This window comes from Salmo trutta, chromosome 38 (genome assembly GCF_901001165.1).
Source record: "Salmo trutta chromosome 38, fSalTru1.1, whole genome shotgun sequence".
Classification (NCBI taxonomy): domain Eukaryota; kingdom Metazoa; phylum Chordata; class Actinopteri; order Salmoniformes; family Salmonidae; genus Salmo; species Salmo trutta.
The window spans coordinates 19,110,934-19,131,012 of record NC_042994.1 but is presented as its reverse complement, the minus strand read 5'-3'; the positions used below and the strand labels follow the sequence as shown (position 1 = coordinate 19,131,012).

The following is a 20,079-nucleotide window of genomic DNA, read 5'->3' as shown; positions in this document are numbered from 1 at the left end:
CAATTTAAATGCAATGCTACCAAATACTAATTGAGTGTATGTACACTTCTGACCCACTGGGAATGTGATGAAAGAAATACAAGCTGAAATAAATCAATCTCTCTACTATTATTCTGACATTTCACATTCTTAAAATAAAGTGGTGATCCTAACTAACCTAAGACAGGGGATTTTTACTAGGATTAAATTTCAGGAATTGTGAAAAACTGAGTTTAAATGTATTTGGCTAAGGTGTATGTAAACTTCCGACTTCAACTGTATACTGATATGTATATAAACTCAGCAAAAAAAGAAATGTCCTCTCATTGTCAACTGCGTTTATTTTCAGCAAACTTAACGTGTAAATATTTGTATGACCATAACAAGATTCAACAACTGAGACATAAACTGAACCAGTTCCACAGAAATGTGACTAACAGAAATGGAATAATGTGTCCCTGAACAAAGGGGGGGTCAAAATCAAAAGTAACAGTCAGTATCTGATGTGGCCACCAACTGCTTTAAGTACTGCAGTGCATCTCCTCCTCATGGACTGCACCAGATTTGCCAGTTCTTGCTGTGAGATGTTACCCCACTCTTCCACCAAGGCACCTGCAAGTTCCCGGACATTTCTGGGGAGAATGGCCCTAGCTCTCACCCTCCGATCCAACAGGTCCCAGACGTGCTCAACGGAATTGAGATCCTGGCTCTTTGCTAACCATGGCAAAACACTTATATTCCTGTCTTGTAGGAAATAATGCACAGAACGAGCAGTATGGCTGGTGGCATTGTCACGCTGGAGGGTCATGTCAGGATGAGCCTGCAGGAAGTGTACCACATGAGGGAGGAGGATGTCTTCCCTGTAATACACAGCGTTGAGACTGCCTGCAATGACAACAAGCTCAGTCATATGATGCTGTCACACACCGCCCCAGACCACGACGGACCGTGCACCTCCAAATTGATCCCGCTCCAGAGTACAGGCCTCGGTGTAACGCTCATTCCTTCGACGATAAACGTGAATCTGACCATCACCCCTGGTGAGACAAAATCACGACTCGTCAATGAAGAGCACTTTTTGGCAGTCCTGTCTGGTCCAGCGACGGTGGGTTTGTGCCCATAGGCGAAGCTGTTGCCGGTGATGTCTGGTGAGGACCTGCCTTACAACAGGCCTACAAGCCCTCAGTCCAGCCTCTCACAGCCTATTGCGGACAGTCTGAGCACTGATAGAGGGATTGTGCGTTCCTGGTGTAACTCGGGCAGTTGTTGTTGCCATCCTGTACCTGTCCCGCAGGTGTGATGTTTGCATGTACCGGTCCTATGCAGGTGTTGTTACACGTGGTCTGCCACTGCGAGTAGGATCAGCTGTCCGTCCTGTCTCCCTGTTGCGCTGTCTTAGGCGTCTCACAGTACGGACATTGCAATTTATTGCCCTGGCCACATCTGCAGTCCTCATGACTCCTTGCAGCATGCCTAAGGCACGTTCACGCAGATGAGCAGGGACCCTGGGCATCTTTCTTTTGGTGTTTTTCAGAGTCAGTAGAAAGGCCTGTTTGGTGTCCTAAGTTTTCATAACTGTGACCTTAATTGCCTACCGTCTGTAAGCTGTTAGTGTCTTAATGACTGTTCCACAGGTGCATGTTCAATAATTGTTTATGGTTCATTGAACAAGCATGGGAAACAGTGTTTAAACCCTTTACAATGAAGATCTGTGAAGTTACTTGGATTTTTACAAATTATCTGTGGAAGACAGTGTCCTAAAAAAGGGACGTTTCTTTTTGGCTGAGTTTATATATATATATATAGTATTTACAAATTCATCACACATTTATGATTTTATATGGGAATCAAAAAGCTTTCATGGATGTTCACCATGTGCTCAGTGCTGTCAACAGACCCCATTATGACATCACAATGTAACGGAATCCTTTCCATGATATCATTGCTGGTTCCATCTGACAAGCAAAATTTCATTTCCACTCATTTCATGATAGTTCTCTCACAGAGATAGGTTAAGTTCTTATTTTGAGAGTGTTAATATTTATCATCAATGGCTTATCGAGGAAGAAAATCAAGTGAGTTTGACAAACTCCAGAAGGAGAACTCTCAGATGAAGAGCGTCATCGAAAACTTGAGGAAGCAAAACATGGCTTTAAACCAACAGGTTGACCAGGACAAGTTTTCAAGTTTTGTAAGGCTCATCAGTATTTCAAACATTTTTCAAAAATATCACTGTTTATTTTGTGGTTTCATAGACAGACAGTAGGCCTACATCCATAACATCTTTAGCTTAAAAGCTTTATATGACACACTGTAGAAACTATTTTGACTACTTCCCTTCTGCTATTCATTTCATACTGTACCATTGTGATCCAGGGCTATCAGGAGAGCTACCGAATCCCAGAGGGCCATCGGGGCTTCATCAGTGATGCCAGACTTCTGCAGATGCAGAGAGCTGAGAGAGAGGCCATGGAAGCAAAGCAAAGAAAGATAAGTGCTATCCATGAGAATTATGTCCGGACTGCTCTCATCGGGGTTGGCAGCACCTTCGCGCACCACTTCGTCCCCTCTATTCAGTGCATTCCGCGGCCGAAAGCTCCACCGAGGCCTTTGCCACGAAGGCTTGAACACATAGCTCTGGCCCCACTGAAGAACGTGGTGGGGGTGGACGGAGCCCAAGTTCGACCCGGATCTCACTCTCTGGAGTCCATCCAGGTGAATAAGTCATTCAGCAGCAGTAGCGTGCGGCCTGTTCCCGTCCCTCCCACTGGAGCTCCCTCCAAGAGGGGCAAGAAGAAGAAGAAGGGCAGGCGGGGAGTCAAAGCCCTGAAAGTCCAGTTGGACGAGGGCTGTGCTGACAACAACGGACCCATTGACCTGATGGAGGAGGTGAGGGACATCGAGGCTCACCTGAAGGAGGAGGCCTGGAAGGTAGGATGGACTTTGAATTTATTGTAAATGTGAAAATTTGTGAAAACACAAGTGTAGACCTTACTGTGAAACCAACAGTGCAGTTCAAGAAGAGTTTGGAAAATATTTAACAAATAAACAATAATAATAATAAAAGTAACACAATGACATAACAATAACGACGCTATATACAGGGGGTATCGGTACCGAGTCAGTGTGCGGGGGTACAGATTAGTTAAGGGGGTACAGTGTGCGGGGGTACAGGTTAGAAAGGATACTATCTTTGACGGCATGATAGAGTAGATCCTAGAATACAGGATCTCTCTGTGTATTAGTTTATGTATATACTAGTTCTATATGCATTTCTATGATGGGAGCAATCTTTTCTGGTCTACGCCAAAGGTGGTACATGAGGTGAAGGCCATGGGCAGGAGAAGTTTGGGCTCGGCCATGTCCATGGGGGAAATAGCCACCAGCTCTCTGGGAAGCCTGAGCTCAGTGGATATGAACACCCCTGCGGAGCTCCGTGACTACTTGGATGTTGGGACCCCGGTAAAGTCGCGTGACAGCCCACCCAGGCCTGCTCCCCCTCCTACCAAGCCCAGGAGCAAACTGCCTCGGCCTACAAGGTTCCTTAGCCTGCAAAAGGCTGACACCGGCTCAGGTCAGTCCCTCTCATGTACTCACACTAATTTAAATTAGACAGCGAGATGAAGCTAGGTAGACTGATAGTAGGAAGGGAAGGGACACAAATGGCTTTAGCCCAGGGCTAAGACATTTTTCCACACTTGCTTTGCCTGTTGCACAGTGAGATAACCTTTGCTCAAGGCGAATTAGACCCTGCTTCTGAGCAGGGTGAGCACCAAAGAAATGTGTGCTAAATTTAAAATGATATATTACTAACTAAGATGTTCTAGTGTTAAAAGCTACAAACAGATATGGAAATGAGTAAATACATAAATACATACATACAGTTCACAGAGAGATAGATGTCTGCTGTCAACCCATAGACAAGAAGGCAGCCAGTGAGCCAAAGGGCCAAATAAAGAAAGGTCAGGACCAGGCCAGATTGCAGCCCCTGTCCAACCCAGAGCAGGCCCTGACTAAGACCTTTAAGCTGCTCCACTCTGCCTCTGATGACTGGTGAGCATTCACTGTAGACATGACCAATGGAGCTAGGCTAAAGGAAGCACAGTGTAGTGTCCTTGTAAATGTAGATTTGAGCTACAGAGCGTAGAAACTTCTGAAATTAAGAGACCAGAGTCCTAATTGATGAACATCTTTATAATGTTTTTGGAAAATGTTGTGGAAATTGCTTACGTTTCTTTCACTGGCTTGCAGGGAGAAGAAGATCGAGGGCTTGACCTCTCTCCGTGTGATGGCTCAGAACCACATGGACATACTGATGCCTAAACTCCATGATATCTGCCTTGCCATTATAAATGAGGTAGCTGTATTCATTCACTGCCCTATTCATTCATCTGCACAAATCTGCTACATTTGGAGAACAAGCCAAATTATTGTGTCATGTTTCTGATGTTCGTGGGTTGTACTGCTCAACATTAATAGTTGGTCCTGTGCGTATTATTATGATTCAGGTGAAGAACCTGCGCTCTGCAGTGTCCTGTGCTGCCATGGCCACACTGGGTGACATGTACGTTCACCTCCAGAGGGCCATGGACAGTGAGGTGGAGGGGACGGCACGCGTGCTGCTGTACAAAGCCAGCGAGGCCAACAACTTCATCCGGCAGGCCGCCAACTTTGCCCTGGGTCACATGGTGCAGAGCTGCACCCCTACCCGTGTCATGAATGCCCTGCTGGTCGGTGGGCTGAGGTAAAGAGGGAGAGGGGTCAATTAACACTCACTAAGGGGTAGATCCGGACTTCCACAAATGTTCACTTTGTCTCACATTGAAAGTTTGACTCGAATGGAAGTTAGGATTCACTCCAAACGGACCTGATGTGACAATTCAATAGATCATTGATATGTAGTGAACTTTCTGGTGCAAAATGGTCACTGCTCGCTTAAGTATACCACACATTAGATTAGATTCAACTTTATTGTCATTGAACAAGTACAAGTACAACGAAATGCAGTTAGTATCTGACCAGAAGTGCAAATAAAAAAGTGCAAAAAATGTGAAGGGTCCCTGATGCGCTGGAGGTCTCCGATGGCAGGGAGCTGGGCACCAGTGATGTGGTGGGTGGTTTTCTTTGCATTGAGGGCCAGGTTGTTGTCAGCGCACCATGCATCCAGGTGCTTGACCTCCTCCCTGTAGGCTGACTCGTCATTGTCACTGATCAGACCTACCACCGTGGTAGGTCTGATCAAAATGTTGTTTAAACGCTGAGCTGACACGGAACCCAAACTGGCTGCGCGCGTGCGCCATAGTGTTGACAGTCCCAAAATAAAACAACTAATTTACAAAAAACACTGCAGCACAAACAAGTTACAACGTGAAATCGCCTCTATCCCATTCAGACCTTAGAGGACCAAACTACATCTCCCATAATGCAACGCCCGCACCAGCTCAGCTAACCGTCTGCATCACAGAAAGGCATGCTAGCTAGCAACAGCAGCACTTTTAGCACTCTGTAAACTATATTAATAACAACAATAAAACTCTGAAAGTTACATGTTTCTATAGTCTCACATTCCCTTATAACAACATCTACAGCATTAACCTTGGGATGTTTTATTTATTTCACGTTATGGACTTCTACAAAGGAGTAATCTGCAAGACACACCTTTCTCTCTGGGTTTTCTCGGACTGAAGAGAACGGCAGCTACGGGTAGCACCAGGGTGTTAGTAGGTGACGCATGCACCCAGATGAAATAAAATATATTTAATGAAACAAAACCCGAAGATGTTAACATCATTCAGCTACTGTAACTTTCTACCTAACATCAACAGGCAGCACCAGTAGCGCAACAATTAAAAATGGACACCAAAAGTAAAGTTCCTGGCGATCAAAGCGATCTGACTCCCCCCTTCTGTCTGAACTTGGAATATTCCTGTTCGCGGGCTTTGGCCCTCAACCTGGTTGTTCTGTTCTGCGTTGTGTACTATTCTAATAATTTGAAGTTTGATGGAATAACCATTTTAACTCTACAAATACATTTCGTATTAGGCTACATGTCTGACTCCTGACCTATTTAGAGTGTTTATAGGCTGTTTAATACGACATGTAGCCTATTTGAAATTATGAGTGCTTCTTACAGTCACCTTTTCCTTTTGTTTACTTAAATATGGTTTGGTTTCAATATTTCAAAACCAAATGGTAGGTTATACGCCACAGCTTTCAGCCAATCAGCATTCAGGGGTCAAACCACCCGGTTTATAATTTCAATTATCTCGCCAACCCCCTCGTTACCACTCTGGGTAGCAGAGTTTCAGTTGTGTTTACATCTGTAGGTCTGATATCTGATTGGAAGTTCACTTTTATAGTAGCATATTGGTTAACAACTCACATTGTTTTATTTTAACAACTCAGAGGCTTTTAAGAGTCTTAGATTCATTGTCTCTCTCTTTTTCTTTGTTCCTGACCTGCGCTAGTGAGATACACTCTCTCTCTCTCCACCCCAGCGACTCTTGGGGCATGGCCTTTCAGGCTATGACTTCTCTCTCTCTCTCCCTCTCTGATCATGCATAAGGTATTGCATTGTAATGTTTGTTAATGCCTTGTATATGATTTCATAATGTTAAATACCTTTCCACTCTCAGTCTAATTCTTGCAAGTCAATGTCAACTCATTGCCTAATGCTTGCTTGCATATTTTAAGTATCTTTATAGCGTAAAATATAAACATTTTAATGTATAGTTATATATCAAATACTACCAACTACAAAGTCAATCAATTTAATATACACCATCACAAATATTCACATGTTTTCATTTAGGCAGGTCTTAAGAAACATTATGATATTAAACCTCTACGGGATCAGTGTCCCCCCCGCGGGACGGTTGAGCTAATATAGGCAAATGTGATTAGCATGAGGTTGTAAGTAACAAAAACATTTCCCAGGACAGATATGGGCAGAAAGCTTAAATTCTTGTTAATTTAACTGCACTGTCCAATTTACAGTAGGTATTACAGTGAAAGAATATCAATCTATTTGTTTGAGAAGAGTGCACAATGTATTGATAAACCAATTAGGCACATTTGGGCAGTCTTGATACAACATTTTGAACAGATATACAATGGTTCATTGGATCAGTCTAAGACTTTGCACTGACACTGCTGCCATCTAGTGACCAAAATCGAAATTGCGCCTGGGCTGGAATATAAATACATTTATAAATATGTATATTTATAGGCAATGAGTTGACATTGACTAGCAAGAATTGGACTGAGAGTGGAAAGGTATTTAACATTATGAAATCATATACAAGGCACTATGATCAAATACCTTATTAATTATCTGATAAATCTTGAACAAATCATTTAAAATAGCGTTTATAAATGTGTAAATAACTATTTATAGATTTCTCATTGACATTTACAAATGTAGGAATAATGATTAATAAATGGTAATTGAACTCTTCACAAACAGTTTATAAATGGTATATTAAGTGACCTTAATATAAAGTCCAACTGAACATTTTGATCCATCGATGAGACTTCATCAATACAATCCATTATCATTCGTCTCCTAACTCATGTATCTCTATGACATGTAACTGATGTGCTCTGTTTTTCCTTCCTCAGCCACCGTAACGCTGCGGTGAGGAGCTGCACTGCTCAGCACCTGGAGAGACTGGCTGAGGTCATGGGGATGTCTCGTCTCCTGTCGGGGAAGAAAGACCTCACTGACCGTTTCTTGATTGCCGTCAGTAAACTGGCTGTGGACCCTGCACAGGAAGTCAGGTGGGATGTTCCTCCTGTAAAGTCGCTTGCTTAAACATAATGGCCGGCCTTAATTTAGGCCGTGATTCAATCCATGGCTCGCTATAGCACTAGATCGCCGACAATGCAGCTTGTAAAGGTAATTTACTCTTGAGTCGACATCTGCAGCGTTTACCACGAATACAAATTGAAATTGCCTTTAAAAGCCACATTGTCAGCTGTCTACAGCATCTATGCTAAAGGGTGTCATGGATTGAATTGCGGATTTTAGGTATTCCAAAACAACCACAGGTTCTCTTGGAGGGGAATAGTAATTGAAAACAGATAGGAAAAATTATAAACACAAATAAGTGCTACGTGGCATAGGAAAATCCAAGTCCAGGCACTCATGTGGGTTTGAAAGTTAAAAAGCCAAAAGCTTAGCCGAAGCCAAAGGATGTTCTTCTCCCATCGCCAACTAGCGACCTCCTGTGGTGACCAATGCACGCTGACACGGTCGCCAGGTGTATGGTGTTTTCTCCAACACATTGGTGCAGCTGGATTCCAGGTTAAGCGGGCTTTGTGTCAAGAAGTAGTACGGCTTGGCTGGGTTATGTTTCGCAGGACGCACGGCTCTCGACCTTCTTGCAAATTCGACCTAATGTATGTCTTATTTTGATGGGATATTTTTTCACAGGTTGCCATCGTTTGAGTACTGTTTTTAATCACAGACAGGAGAAATTATTTGATATGTTGCACGTTTAAGATGATATTAATATCTTTGTCCACAGGCATCATGGTCGCAATATCTTGAGAAACGTGGCCACCAATGGCGACTTTGCTAAAATGTGGGACAAATTCGCTCCGAGGAAAGAGCGAGAATCCTTGAGGGAGGTCATCTCAAAGGTTAACCTCAAAGAAAGGTACATTCTCTCTGGATGATTAGAAGAAGTATGACAAATGAGCTGATATGATTACAGAACTCATCCTGGAATACCCATCCACGACCCATTTTCAATGCACTGGCTGAGGGATGGAGGTTCTCACCCAAGATTTGACGGTACATGGCCCCGTCCATCGTCCCTTTGATGCGGTGAAGTTGTCCAGTCACCTTAGCAGAAAAACACCCCCAAAGCATAATGTTTCCACCTCCATGTTTGACGGTGGGGATGGTGTTCTTGGGGTCATAGGCAGCATTCCTCCAAACACGGCGAGTTGAGGTGATGCCAAAGAGCTCCATTTGGTCTCATCTGACCACAACACTTTCACCCAGTTGTCCTCTGAATCATTCAGATGTTCATTGGCAAACACAAATTTATATTAAACATGGCTACAAATTATGAAACGAATTGTAAAACGTCCACGTACTGTAATATACATCCGCTCTACTTTTAGTTTTGGATGTTATGATGATATTCCCTGGAGGTCGGGGCCCACAGGGCAGGTGCCCTGCGTGCCCATTCGGTAATCTGGCCCTGATCATGAAATTAAACTACAGGTATTGTTGTTACACATCCTCACACTGTCTTGGAGGATAAAACTGAGACTGTAGCCAGCTTCCATTTTACCTAGTTTTATTGTCCAAAGAATGTTCTCATAGTCCAGAAGCATTGGATGAAAATCCACAATGTTGGTGCCATACAGGAGCACTGACCAATCTGCCTCCAAAAGAGGACTGCTGGTTTTGAGGATGGTGTGGAGGTCAGTGGTTGATGATCTGAGCACCCCCTGAGATGGTGAGTATGGTTTCAGTAGACCACTATTGAGCTGGTAGATCAGATAGGAACTTCGAGGAAAGGTCATTTAGTGCTTTGAATGTGGTTCATATTGCCTTATAGTGAATTCAGGACTTGGACAGGGAGTCGATGCAGCTTAAAGATGCATTTACATGGGGGTTTGGATGATAGTGTCAAATTTCTTAGAATGAGCGAAAATATTGGAGTTTGGGGACTGGAGGGGATAATAGTCAAGTTGGGAAATGTGCAAATATTTAGATACAAACATATAGTCAAGTTGGGGATTATTCAGATATTCCTGTTGAAAAAGAGAAAAGACACTTCAGACGGGCATGTATGTGTGCTTTCTTGAACAGGGGGACCTTGCGGGCGCTGCTGGATTTCAGTCCTTCACGTTTAGTGTGTTAGCAATTGTTTTCTTGGTGACTATGGTCCCAGCTGCCTTGAGATCATTGACAAGATCCTCCTGTGTAGTTCTGGGCTGATTCCTCACCGTTGTCATGATCATTGCAACTCCACGAGGTGAGATTTTGCATGGAGCCCCAGACCGAGGGAGTATGACAGTTCTTTTGTGTTTCTTCCATTTGCGAATAATCGCTCCAACTGTTGTCACCTTCTCACCAAGCTGCTTGGCGATGGTCTTGTAGCCCATTCCAGCCTTGTGTAGGGCTACAATCTTGTCCCTGACATCCTTGGAGAGCTCTTTGGTCTTGGTTATGGTGAAGAGTTTGGAATATGATTGATTGATTGCTTCTGTGGACAGGTGTCTTTTATACAGGTAACAAGCTGAGATTAGGAGCACTCCCTTTTAAGAATGTGCTCCTAATCTCAGCTCGTTAACTGTATAAAAGACACCTGGGAGCCAGAAATCTTTCTGATTGAGAGGGGTCAAATACTTATTTCCCTCATTAAAATGCAAATTGATTTATAACATTTTTGACATGCGTTTTTCTGGATTTTTTTGTTATTCTGTTTCTCACTGTTCAAATAAACCTACCATTAAAATTATAGACTGGTTTCTTTGTCAGTGGGCAAACGTACAAAATCAGCGGGGGATCAAATACTTTTTTCCCTCACTGTAGCTAGTTAGAGCACAAGTGGAAAAGCGTAGTCACTGGTGGGGACAAAAATAATGTTTGCTTCTTTCAGATGGCAATGTTGTCATTAGCTAGCAAAGTTTGTTAGAAAAAATGTATTGGTCTCCACTCAATCTCTTAGCTAGCAAGCTAATGTTTCACTGCAACTAAAGTCAATCTGGAGACCTCAAAATGAAGACGCAAGGTTTTGCTACTAATAAGTTGCCTTCTTTAGAAATTGCATCGTGTTTTTAAGCCATAGTAATGCACTTTAGACCAAATCTTCAGCTGGCCGTCCTGGCAGTCCTGAAATGAACGTTCAAAACAATATTGTGATGAAACGTGCAACCCATGTATAGCTCAGTAGTCTCAGAACCCAGAACCAAATTTTGCATGCATGCTGGCCATCTACTAGATTTTGATCTGGGGGCAGACCAACCTGGTCTCAGAGCATTTTGTATTATTATAGTTTTTTTAATTAACCATTATTTAACTAGGCAAGTCAGTATGTATTCTGTATGTAAATCCGAGACACTCCAGTTAGTATGATATGTTACGTTTCGTATGGTATGTATTAATTTCTGGTTGTCCATCACCCATTTTGTATGATATATTACAATTCGTATTATGTTACAAATTTGCAAAACGTACAATATGTTACAAATTTGGTACACGTATTATATGTCAAGAATTTGTGAAATGTATGATATGCTACAAATTCTAGCTAGGTGGGTAGCGTTACCTGGTTGGCATTAGCTAGTTAGGTTTAAAGGGGAAGAGTTAACTAAAAGGGTTAAGGTTAGGGTTAGCTAAAAGGGTTAAGTTTATGTTTAGGGGAAGTGTTGGCTAACATGCTAAGTATTTGCAAAGTAGCTTAAAAGTAGTAAGTAGATGAAAAGTTGCTAATTAACTAAAATGCAAAAGTTTTCCATGATGAGATTTGAACTCACAACCTTTTCACCCAAGTTTAGTCAAAACCGGGCCAGTGGTGTCTGAGAGATCGCGTGTGACTAACTAACTGAGCATTGTACGTACGAACGGACAGAGACAGATCCACCCTCTGATTTCATCGTGGGTGACAATGAGTGAACCAACAAATATAAATGTATTTTCACACAAACTTTTTTTATTGTTGAATTAACAAATAATGTCATCATCGTATAGTATCCAGTATTTTGAAGCTGTCACTTTCAACTGCTCCTTTTGCAGACGTGTTTGTCCATAAAAGGGCATACAGTGGCGCCACACCCCCAACACACCTCCAGAGAGTGGCAAATCGGTGTCTGCATCTTGCACTCCTTACACCCGCCCACAACCCTCCCACTTGATTCCACCCCATGTCTCTGCTGACTGATGAGCTTCTCGAGGGCTTGCTTCGTGGCCGGGTCGCCACAGTGCGCGATGCCGTTCACCGCCACCCGCTTTGGATCTTTAACGCAGTCCTCCTCATGCCCAATGACGGTGGAGGGCAGCCAGGCTGTATCGTATCCGCTCTGTTGCCACGAGCACCACATTGCTACATTCTGCCTATCCATCTTCTTCACGCGGCCCACCCGGACCTTCAGCTGCAATACCACATGTTCTCCAGTGGGGCACCCACCGGGGTAACCCTGCGCCTTGGCTATGTCCCGACTGCAGTAGACCCCCGGGCCCAACGTGCCCCCCGCCAAGGGCCGGAACCCCCCTGTGATGATGGCTCGAGCGCTGTCACGGTGGGTGCCATGGTACATGGTGTAGCCTTGTCTGCCCCGTGGTGCCTGACCAGGTTTCAGGACAATCTGCTTCTCAACCACAGCCTCCCAACCGGTGAACTGCACCAACTTCGCTGGCATGGCTCTGCTAACGGACACACAGTTGACACCAATTTGTAAACTGATGAGATCAATCAATCAAATGTATTTATAAAGACCTTTATACATCAGTAGTTATCACAAAGTGCTTTACAGTAACCCAGCCTAGACCCCAAAGTGCAAGCAAAGCAGAAGTGAGAGCACAGTGGCTTGGAAAGATTCCCATATAGGAACGTGGAGAGGAACCCAGCTCAGAGAGCCTATCCTCTTCTGGCTGTACCTCATAATCATCAGTGACAAAATCTATGACTCATAGCATACGTATCGGTGAATCGTTGTGACATATGAAATATGAGTGAGAGTGTAATCAATGTGTAATAAGTACGGAAACAATTTATGAACATGTTAAATTATTATGTGACATGGAGTCATTATTCAGGTCCTGATTGGTCAAGAAGCTTATTTGACGCATCAAATAATGTTATTTGACGTGTATCTTTTTGACACGCCAAGACCCAAACGGCATTCCATATGTACCGGGTTAGGCTATATGTGTTGTACACTCACATCAATAATGTATTGATGAAAAAACATATTGAAGACATAGATATAGAGAGGTTTTCTTTTCTAAAATCTAACCACTGAAATTATTATTTACTCAAAGTATGTTTCCATGATTTATTCCCTCCCAAAAGATTATTGACTAAATCTAAATTCAATCTGAAGCGCCGAAGATCCACTTTATAGGGCGATTGACAAAGGCAATGTTCCCGCAGTTGCGGATACTGCATTCACGGTACACGCTGCATATGTCGGCTCAATCAGAAATGTTATTTAAACGTGAACTACAACACAGATATTCTCAGCTACTCATTGAGTACAAAGTATGATGTCGTAATGTATACAAGGTGCCATTGAACAACACAAACCTCTTCCTTTTCGACTGAACTAAACTCCATCTTCTCCCTCTATAAGAGTATTTTGTATAGTCACCACCAGGGCTGGGGTCAATTCAGTGAATAATTTAATTCAAATCTCCCATCATTTATTATGAAGACTTTTCATTTTACTGAACTAACTGAATTAAAGTCAACCCTGATCACCAATACAGCTGTACGGTGGTAATTTGTCAGGACTGTGAGGGAAAGCAAAACATAACATATCTAACATGTAAGTTAGATAGTAACAACAATAAATCCAGTACTGTATAGTTACCGCTGTAGAAAAACTCAAATCTATGCCTTATAGATCCCAATGTTGTGCAACTGACTGGCTGTGGATACGTTGCAAAAATATTTTTACATTGTTTCTACCTTTTTCAGGTAATTAACCTACCCGTTCTACCTCCAATGTTTTGACAGTGTATCTCTGATAGCTTCACTTTCGATTTTTCAGCTCAACAAAGCTTCCTTGCGTGACATCCATGGACATCATACGCAATGGAATCTCTTCAAACAATATCCCGTTTGCTTTAGAGATCACATTCACTTTCATTTTAAAGTGCTGTACACGGAATCCCTCATTATTGTATTCATGCTATTCCATATCGTAACGCTAACCCCATTCTCATTGCAAGACATGCCAGGCAATGTTGCCCTCTAGTGTTTTTTTTTTCATCATGGGTTGTGGTTAATTCCATTTCAATGCCAGTCAATTCAGAAACTAAACCAGATTCAAATGACACATGTTCCTCATTGGAATTGGAATTTCAAGGTACTTCCTGAATTGACTGGAATTTAAATGGAATTGACCTCAAACCTGAGGTTCATCAACCAAAAGTATACTCAGCTGGAAAGAGAAAAACAGAGACAGGAAATTATTTTTGAAAAAAACACACAATGTAAGTAAATGTTATTGTCACTTTTCCTAATAAAAACATAATTGATGTGTGAGTATGTGTGTATATACAATATATATAATTCACTGACCAAAAATATAAACGTAACATGCAACAATTTTTAAGATTTTACTGAAATACAGTTCATATGAGCAAATCAGTCAATTGAAATAAATGTATTATGCCCTATTCTATGGATTTCCCATGACTGGGAATACAGATATGCATCTGTTGGTCACAGATACCTTAAAAAAGGTAGGGGCATAGATCAGAACACCAGTCAGTATCTGGTGTGACCACCATTTGCCTCATGCAGTGCAACACATCTCCTTCGCATAGAGTTAATCAGGCTGTTGATTGTGGCCTGTGGAATGTTTTCCCAGCCCCTTCATTGGTTGCGTGAAGTTGCCGGATATTGCCGGGAACTGGAACGCGCTGTCGTACATGTCAATCCAGAGCATCCCTAACATGCTCAATGGGTAACATGTTTGGTTAGTATGCAGGCCATGGAAGAACTGGGACATTTTCAGCTTCCAGGAATTGTGTACAGATCCGATGACATGGGGCCGTGCATTATCATGCTGAAACATAAGGTGATGGCGGTGGATGAATGGCACAACAATGGGCCTCAGGATCTCGTCACGGTATCTCTGTGCATTCAAATTGCCAAAGATAAAATGCAATTGTGTTTGTTGTCTGTAGCTTATGCCTGCCCATACCATAACCCCACCGCCAAAATGGGGAACTCGCTGTCCACAGCAATGACATCCCCAAACTGCTCGCTGTCTGCCATCTGCCCGGTACAATTGAAACAGGGATTCATCCATGAAGAGCAAACTTCTCCAGCGTGCCAGCGGCCATCGAAGGTGAGCATTTTCCCACTGAAGTCGGTTACGACGCCAAACTGCAGTCAGGTCAAGACCATGTTGAGGACGACGAGTTTGCAGATGAGCTTCCCTGAGATGGTTTCTGACAGTTTGTGCAGAAATTCTTCAATTGTGCAAATCCACAGTTTCGTCAGCTGTCTGGGTGGCTGGTCTCAGATGATCCCGCTGGTGAAGAAAATGGATGTGGAGGTCCTGGGCTGGCGTGGTTACACGTGGTCTGCAGGTTGTGAGGCTTATTGGACGTATTGCGGTTTATGGTAGAGAAATTAACATTCTATTCTTTGGCAACAGCTTTGGTAGACACTCCAGCAGCCGCATGGCGAATTGACCGCTCCCTCAAAATTTGAAAGATCTGTAGCATTGTGTTGTGTAACAAAACTGCACATTTTAGAGTAGCCTTTTATTGTCCCCAGCACAAGGTGCACCTGTGTAAGGATCATGGTGTTTAATCAGCTTCTTGATATGCCACAGCTGTCAGGTGGATCGATTATCTTGGCGAAGGAGAAATGCTCACTAACGAGGATGTAAACAAATGTGTGCACAAAATATGTATATACAGTTGAAGTCGGAGGTTTACATACACTTAGGTTGGAGTCATTAAAACCCATTTTTCAACCACTGCACAAATGTCTTGTTAACAAACTATAGTTTTGGCAAGTCGGTTAGGACATCTGCTTTGTGCATGACACAAGTAATTTTTCCAACAATTGTTTACAGACAGATTATTTCACTTATAATTCACTGTATCACAATTCCAATGGGTCAGAAGTTTACATACACTAAGTTGACTGTGCCTTTAAACAGGTTGGAAAATTCCAGAAAATGATGTCATGGCTTTAGAAGCTTCTGATAGGCTAATTGACAACATTTGAGTCAATTGGAGGTGTACCTGTGGATGTATTTCAAGGCCTATCTTCAAACTCAGTGCCTCTTTGCTTGACATCATGGGAAAATCAAAAGAAATCAGCCAAGACCTCAGAAATAAAATTGTAGACCTCCACAAGCCTGGTTCGTCCTTGGGAGCAATTTCCAAATGCCTGAAGGTACCACGTTCATCTGTACAAACAATAGAACGCAAGTATAAACACCATGGGACCACGCAGCCGTCATTCCGCTCAGGAAGGAGATGTGTTCTGTCTCCTAGAGATGAACGTACTTTGTCGCGAAAAGTGCAAATCAATCCCAGAACAACAGCAAAGGACCTTGTGTAGATGCTGGAGGAAACAGGTACAAAAGTATCAAAATCCACAGTAAAACGAGTCCTATATTGACATAACCTGAAAGGCCGCTCAGCAAGGAAGAAGCCACTGCTCCAAAACCGCCATAAAAAAAACAGACTCAGGTTTGCAACTGTACATGGGGACAAAGATCGTACTTTTTGGAGAAATGTCCTCTGGTATGATGAAACAAAATCAGACCTGTTTGGCCATAATGGCCATCATTATGTTTGGAGGAAAAAGGGGGAGGCTTGCAAGCCGAAGAACACCATCCCAACCGTGAATCACAGGGGTGGCAGCATCATGTTGTGGGGGTGCTTTGCTACAGGAGGGACTGGTGCACTTCACAAAATAGATGGCATCATGAGGGAGGAATATTATGTGGATATATTAAAGCAAAATCTCAAAACATCAGTCAGGAAGTTAAAGCTTGGTCGCAAATGGGTCTTCCAAATGGACAATGACCCCAAGCATACTTCCAAAGTTGTGGCAAAATGGCTTAAGGACAACAAAGGCAAGGTATTGGAGTGGCCATCACAAAGCCCTGACCTCAATCCTATAGAAAATGTGTGGGCAGGACTGAAAAAGCGTGTGCGTGCAAGAAGGCCTACAAACCTGATTCAGTTACACCAGCTCTGCCAACTTATCGTGGGAAGCTTTTGGAAGGCTACCCAAAACGTTTGACCCAAGTTAAACATTTTAAAGGCAATGCTACCAAATGCTAATTGAGTGTATGTAAACTTCTGACCCACTGGGAATGTGATGAAAGAAATACAAGCTGAAATAAATCATATGTGAACTTCTGACCCACTGGGAATGTGATGAAAGAAATACAAGCTGAAATAAATCAATCTCTCTTCTATTATTCTGACATTTCACATTCTTAAAATAAAGTGGTGATCCTAACTAACCTAAGACAGGGGATTTTTACTAGGATTCAATTTCAGGAATTGTGAAAAACTGAGTTTAAATGTATTTGGCTAAGGTGTATGTAAACTTCCGACTTCAACTGTATACGGTATATATATACACTGCTCAAAAAAATAAAGGGAACACTTAAACAACACAATGTAACTCCAAGTCAATCACACTTCTGTGAAATCAAACTGTCCACTTAGAAAGCAACACTGATTGACAATAAATTTCACATGCTGTTGTGCAAATGGAATAGACAACAGGTGGAAATTATAGGCAATTAGCAAGACACCCCCAATAAAGGAGTGGTTCTGCAGGTGGGGACCACAGACCACTTCTCAGTTCCTATGCTTCCTGGCTGATGTTTTGGTCACTTTTGAATGCTGGCGGTGCTTTCACTCTAGTGGTAGCATGAGACGGAGTCTACAACCCACACAAGTGGCTCAGGTAGTGCAGCTCATCCAGGATGGCACATCAATACGAGCTGTGGCAAGAAGGTTTGCTGTGTCTGTCAGCGTAGTGTCCAGAGCATGGAGGCGCTACCAGGAGACAGGCCAGTACATCAGGAGACGTGGAGGAGGCCGTAGGAGGGCAACAACCCAGCAGCAGGACCGCTACCTCCGCCTTTGTGCAAGGAGGAGCAGGAGAAGCACTGCCAGAGCCCTGCAAAATGACCTCCAGCAGGCCACAAATGTGCATGTGTCTGCTCAAACGGTCAGAAACAGACTCCATGAGGGTGGTATGAGGGCCCGACGTCCACAGGTGGGGGTTGTGCTTACAGCCCAACACCGTGCAGGACGTTTGGCATTTGCCAGAGAACACCAAGATTGGCAAATTCGCCACTGGCGCCCTGTACTCTTCACAGATGAAAGCAGGTTCACACTGAGCACGTGACAGACGTGACAGAGTCTAGAGACGCCGTGGAGAATGTTCTGCTGCCTGCAACATCCTCCAGCATGACCGGTTTGGCGGTGGGTCAGTCATGGTGTGGGGTGGCATTTCTTTGGGGGGCCGCACAGCCCTCCATGTGCTCGCCAGAGGTAGCCTGACTGCCATTAGGTACCGAGATGAGATCCTCAGACCCCTTGTGAGACCATATGCTGGTGCGGTTGGCCCTGGGTTCCTCCTAATGCAAGACAATGCTAGACCTCATGTGGCTGGAGTGTGTCAGCAGTTCCTGCAAGAGGAAGGCATTGATGCTATGGACTGGCCCACCCGTTCCCCAGACCTGAATCCAATTGAGCACATCTGGGACATCATGTCTCGCTCCATCCACCAACGCCACGTTGCACCACAGACTGTCCAGGAGTTGGCGGATGCTTTAGTCCAGGTCTGGGAGGAGATCCCTCAGGAGACCATCCGCCACCTCATCAGGAGCATGCCCAGGCGTTGTAGGGAGGTCATACAGGCACGTGGAGGCCACACAGACTACTGAGCCTCATTTTGACTTGTTTTAATGACATTACATCAAAGTTGGATCAGCCTGTAGTGTGGTTTTCCACTTTAATTTTGAGTGTGACTCCAAATCCAGACCTCCATGGGTTGATAAATTGGATTTCCATTGATTATTTTGGTGTGATTTTGTTGTCAGCACATTCAACTATGTAAAGAAAAAAGTATTTAATAAGATTATTTCTTTCATTCAGATCTAGGATGTGTTGTTTAAGTGTTCCCTTTATTTTTTTGAGCAGTATATATATATAAACTCAGCAAAAAAAGATGCATTAAGTACTGCAGTGCATCTCCTCCTCATGGACTGCACCAGATTTGCCAGTTCTTGCTGTGAGATGTTACCCCACTCTTCCACCAAGGCACCTGCAAGTTCCCGGACATTTCTGGGGGGATTGGCCCTAGCTCTCACACTCCGATCCAACAGGTCCCAGACGTGCTCAATGGGATTGAGATCCGGGCTCTTCGCTGACCATGGCAGAACACTGATATTCCTGTCTTGCAGGAAATCATGCACAGAACGAGCAGTATGGCTGGTGGCATTGTCATGCTGGAGGGTCATGTCAGGATGAGCCTGCAGGAAGTGTACCACATGAGGGAGGAGGATGTCTTCCCTGTAATACACAGCGTTGAGACTGCCTGCAATGACAACACCTCCAAATCGATCCCGCTTCAGAGTACAGGCCTCGGTGTAACGTTCAGTCCTTCGACGATAAACGTGAATCCGACCATCACCCCTGGTGAGACAAAATCACGACTCGTCAGTGAAGAGCACTTTTTGGCAGTCCTTTCTGGTCCAGCGACGGTGGGTTTGTGCCCATAGGCGACGCTTTTGCCAGTGATGTCTGGTGAGAACCTGCCTTACAACCGGCCTACAAGCACTCCGTCCAGCCTCTCTCAGCCTATTGCGGACAGTCTGAGCACTGATGGAGGGATTGTGCGTTCCTGGTGTAACTCGGGCAGTTGTTGTTGCCATCCCGTACCTGTCCCGCAGACGTGATGTTTGGATGTACCGATCCTGTGCAGGTGTTGTTACACGTGGTCTGCCACTGCGAGGATTTTTAAATGTATTTTATTTTATTTCACCTTTATTTAACCAGGTAGGCAAGTTGAGAACAAGTTCTCATTTACAATTGCGACCTGGCCAAGATAAAGCAAAGCAGTTCCACAACATACAACAACACAGAGTTACACATGGAGTAAAACAAACATACCGTCAATAATACAGTAGAAAAACAAGTCTATCTATATACAATGTGAGCAAATGAGGTGAGATAAGGGAGGTAAAGGCAAAAAAGGCCATGGTGGCAAAGTAAATACAATATAGCAAGTAAAACACTGGAATGGTAGATTTGTAGTAGAGGAAAGTGCAAAGTAGAAATAAATAATGGGGTGCAAAGGAGCAAAATAAATCAAATAAATAAATACAGCAGGGGAAGAGAGTTGTTTGGGCTAA

At 43.5% G+C, this 20,079-nt stretch overlaps 2 protein-coding genes across 3 annotated transcripts; one reads left to right on the top strand and one right to left on the bottom strand.

The window, feature by feature from the left end:
* The first annotated feature begins 1,794 nt into the window (after positions 1-1,794).
* On the top strand, positions 1,795-8,694 carry LOC115178173 (uncharacterized). 2 transcript variants are annotated; one of them, XM_029739230.1, is made up of 7 exons: positions 1,795-2,910; positions 3,292-3,553; positions 3,900-4,032; positions 4,231-4,336; positions 4,488-4,723; positions 7,600-7,758; positions 8,508-8,694. In XM_029739230.1, exons 1-7 carry the CDS (start codon positions 2,425-2,427, stop codon positions 8,656-8,658), a joined length of 1,533 nt encoding a protein of 510 aa, XP_029595090.1. In that variant the 5' UTR covers positions 1,795-2,424; the 3' UTR covers positions 8,659-8,694. The 2 variants fall into 2 exon arrangements, with proteins under 2 accessions (XP_029595090.1, XP_029595089.1); XM_029739229.1 differs by having other exon boundaries at positions 3,864-4,032.
* Positions 8,695-11,632: 2,938 nt separating this feature from the next.
* LOC115178638 (uncharacterized) lies at positions 11,633-13,678 on the bottom strand. Its single transcript, XM_029739892.1, has 2 exons — positions 13,654-13,678; positions 11,633-12,364 (listed from the first exon to the last, which is right to left on the bottom strand). Exon 2 carries the CDS (start codon positions 12,358-12,360, stop codon positions 11,719-11,721), a length of 642 nt encoding a protein of 213 aa, XP_029595752.1. The 5' UTR covers positions 12,361-12,364; positions 13,654-13,678; the 3' UTR covers positions 11,633-11,718.
* Positions 13,679-20,079: the final 6,401 nt, after the last annotated feature.

Bases quoted from the DNA above. Each gene is read 5' to 3' on its own strand.
- LOC115178173 (XM_029739229.1), top strand. From the start codon at position 2,425: ATGCAGAGAGCTGAGAGAGAGGCCATGGAAGCAAAGCAAAGAAAGATA. The intron at 2,911-3,291 runs GTAGGATGGACT...TCTACGCCAAAG, and splicing joins TGAAGGAGGAGGCCTGGAAG to GTGGTACATGAGGTGAAGGC. The intron at 4,724-7,599 runs GTAAAGAGGGAG...TTCCTTCCTCAG, and splicing joins CTGCTGGTCGGTGGGCTGAG to CCACCGTAACGCTGCGGTGA.
- LOC115178638 (XM_029739892.1), bottom strand. From the start codon at position 12,360: ATGCCAGCGAAGTTGGTGCAGTTCACCGGTTGGGAGGCTGTGGTTGAG.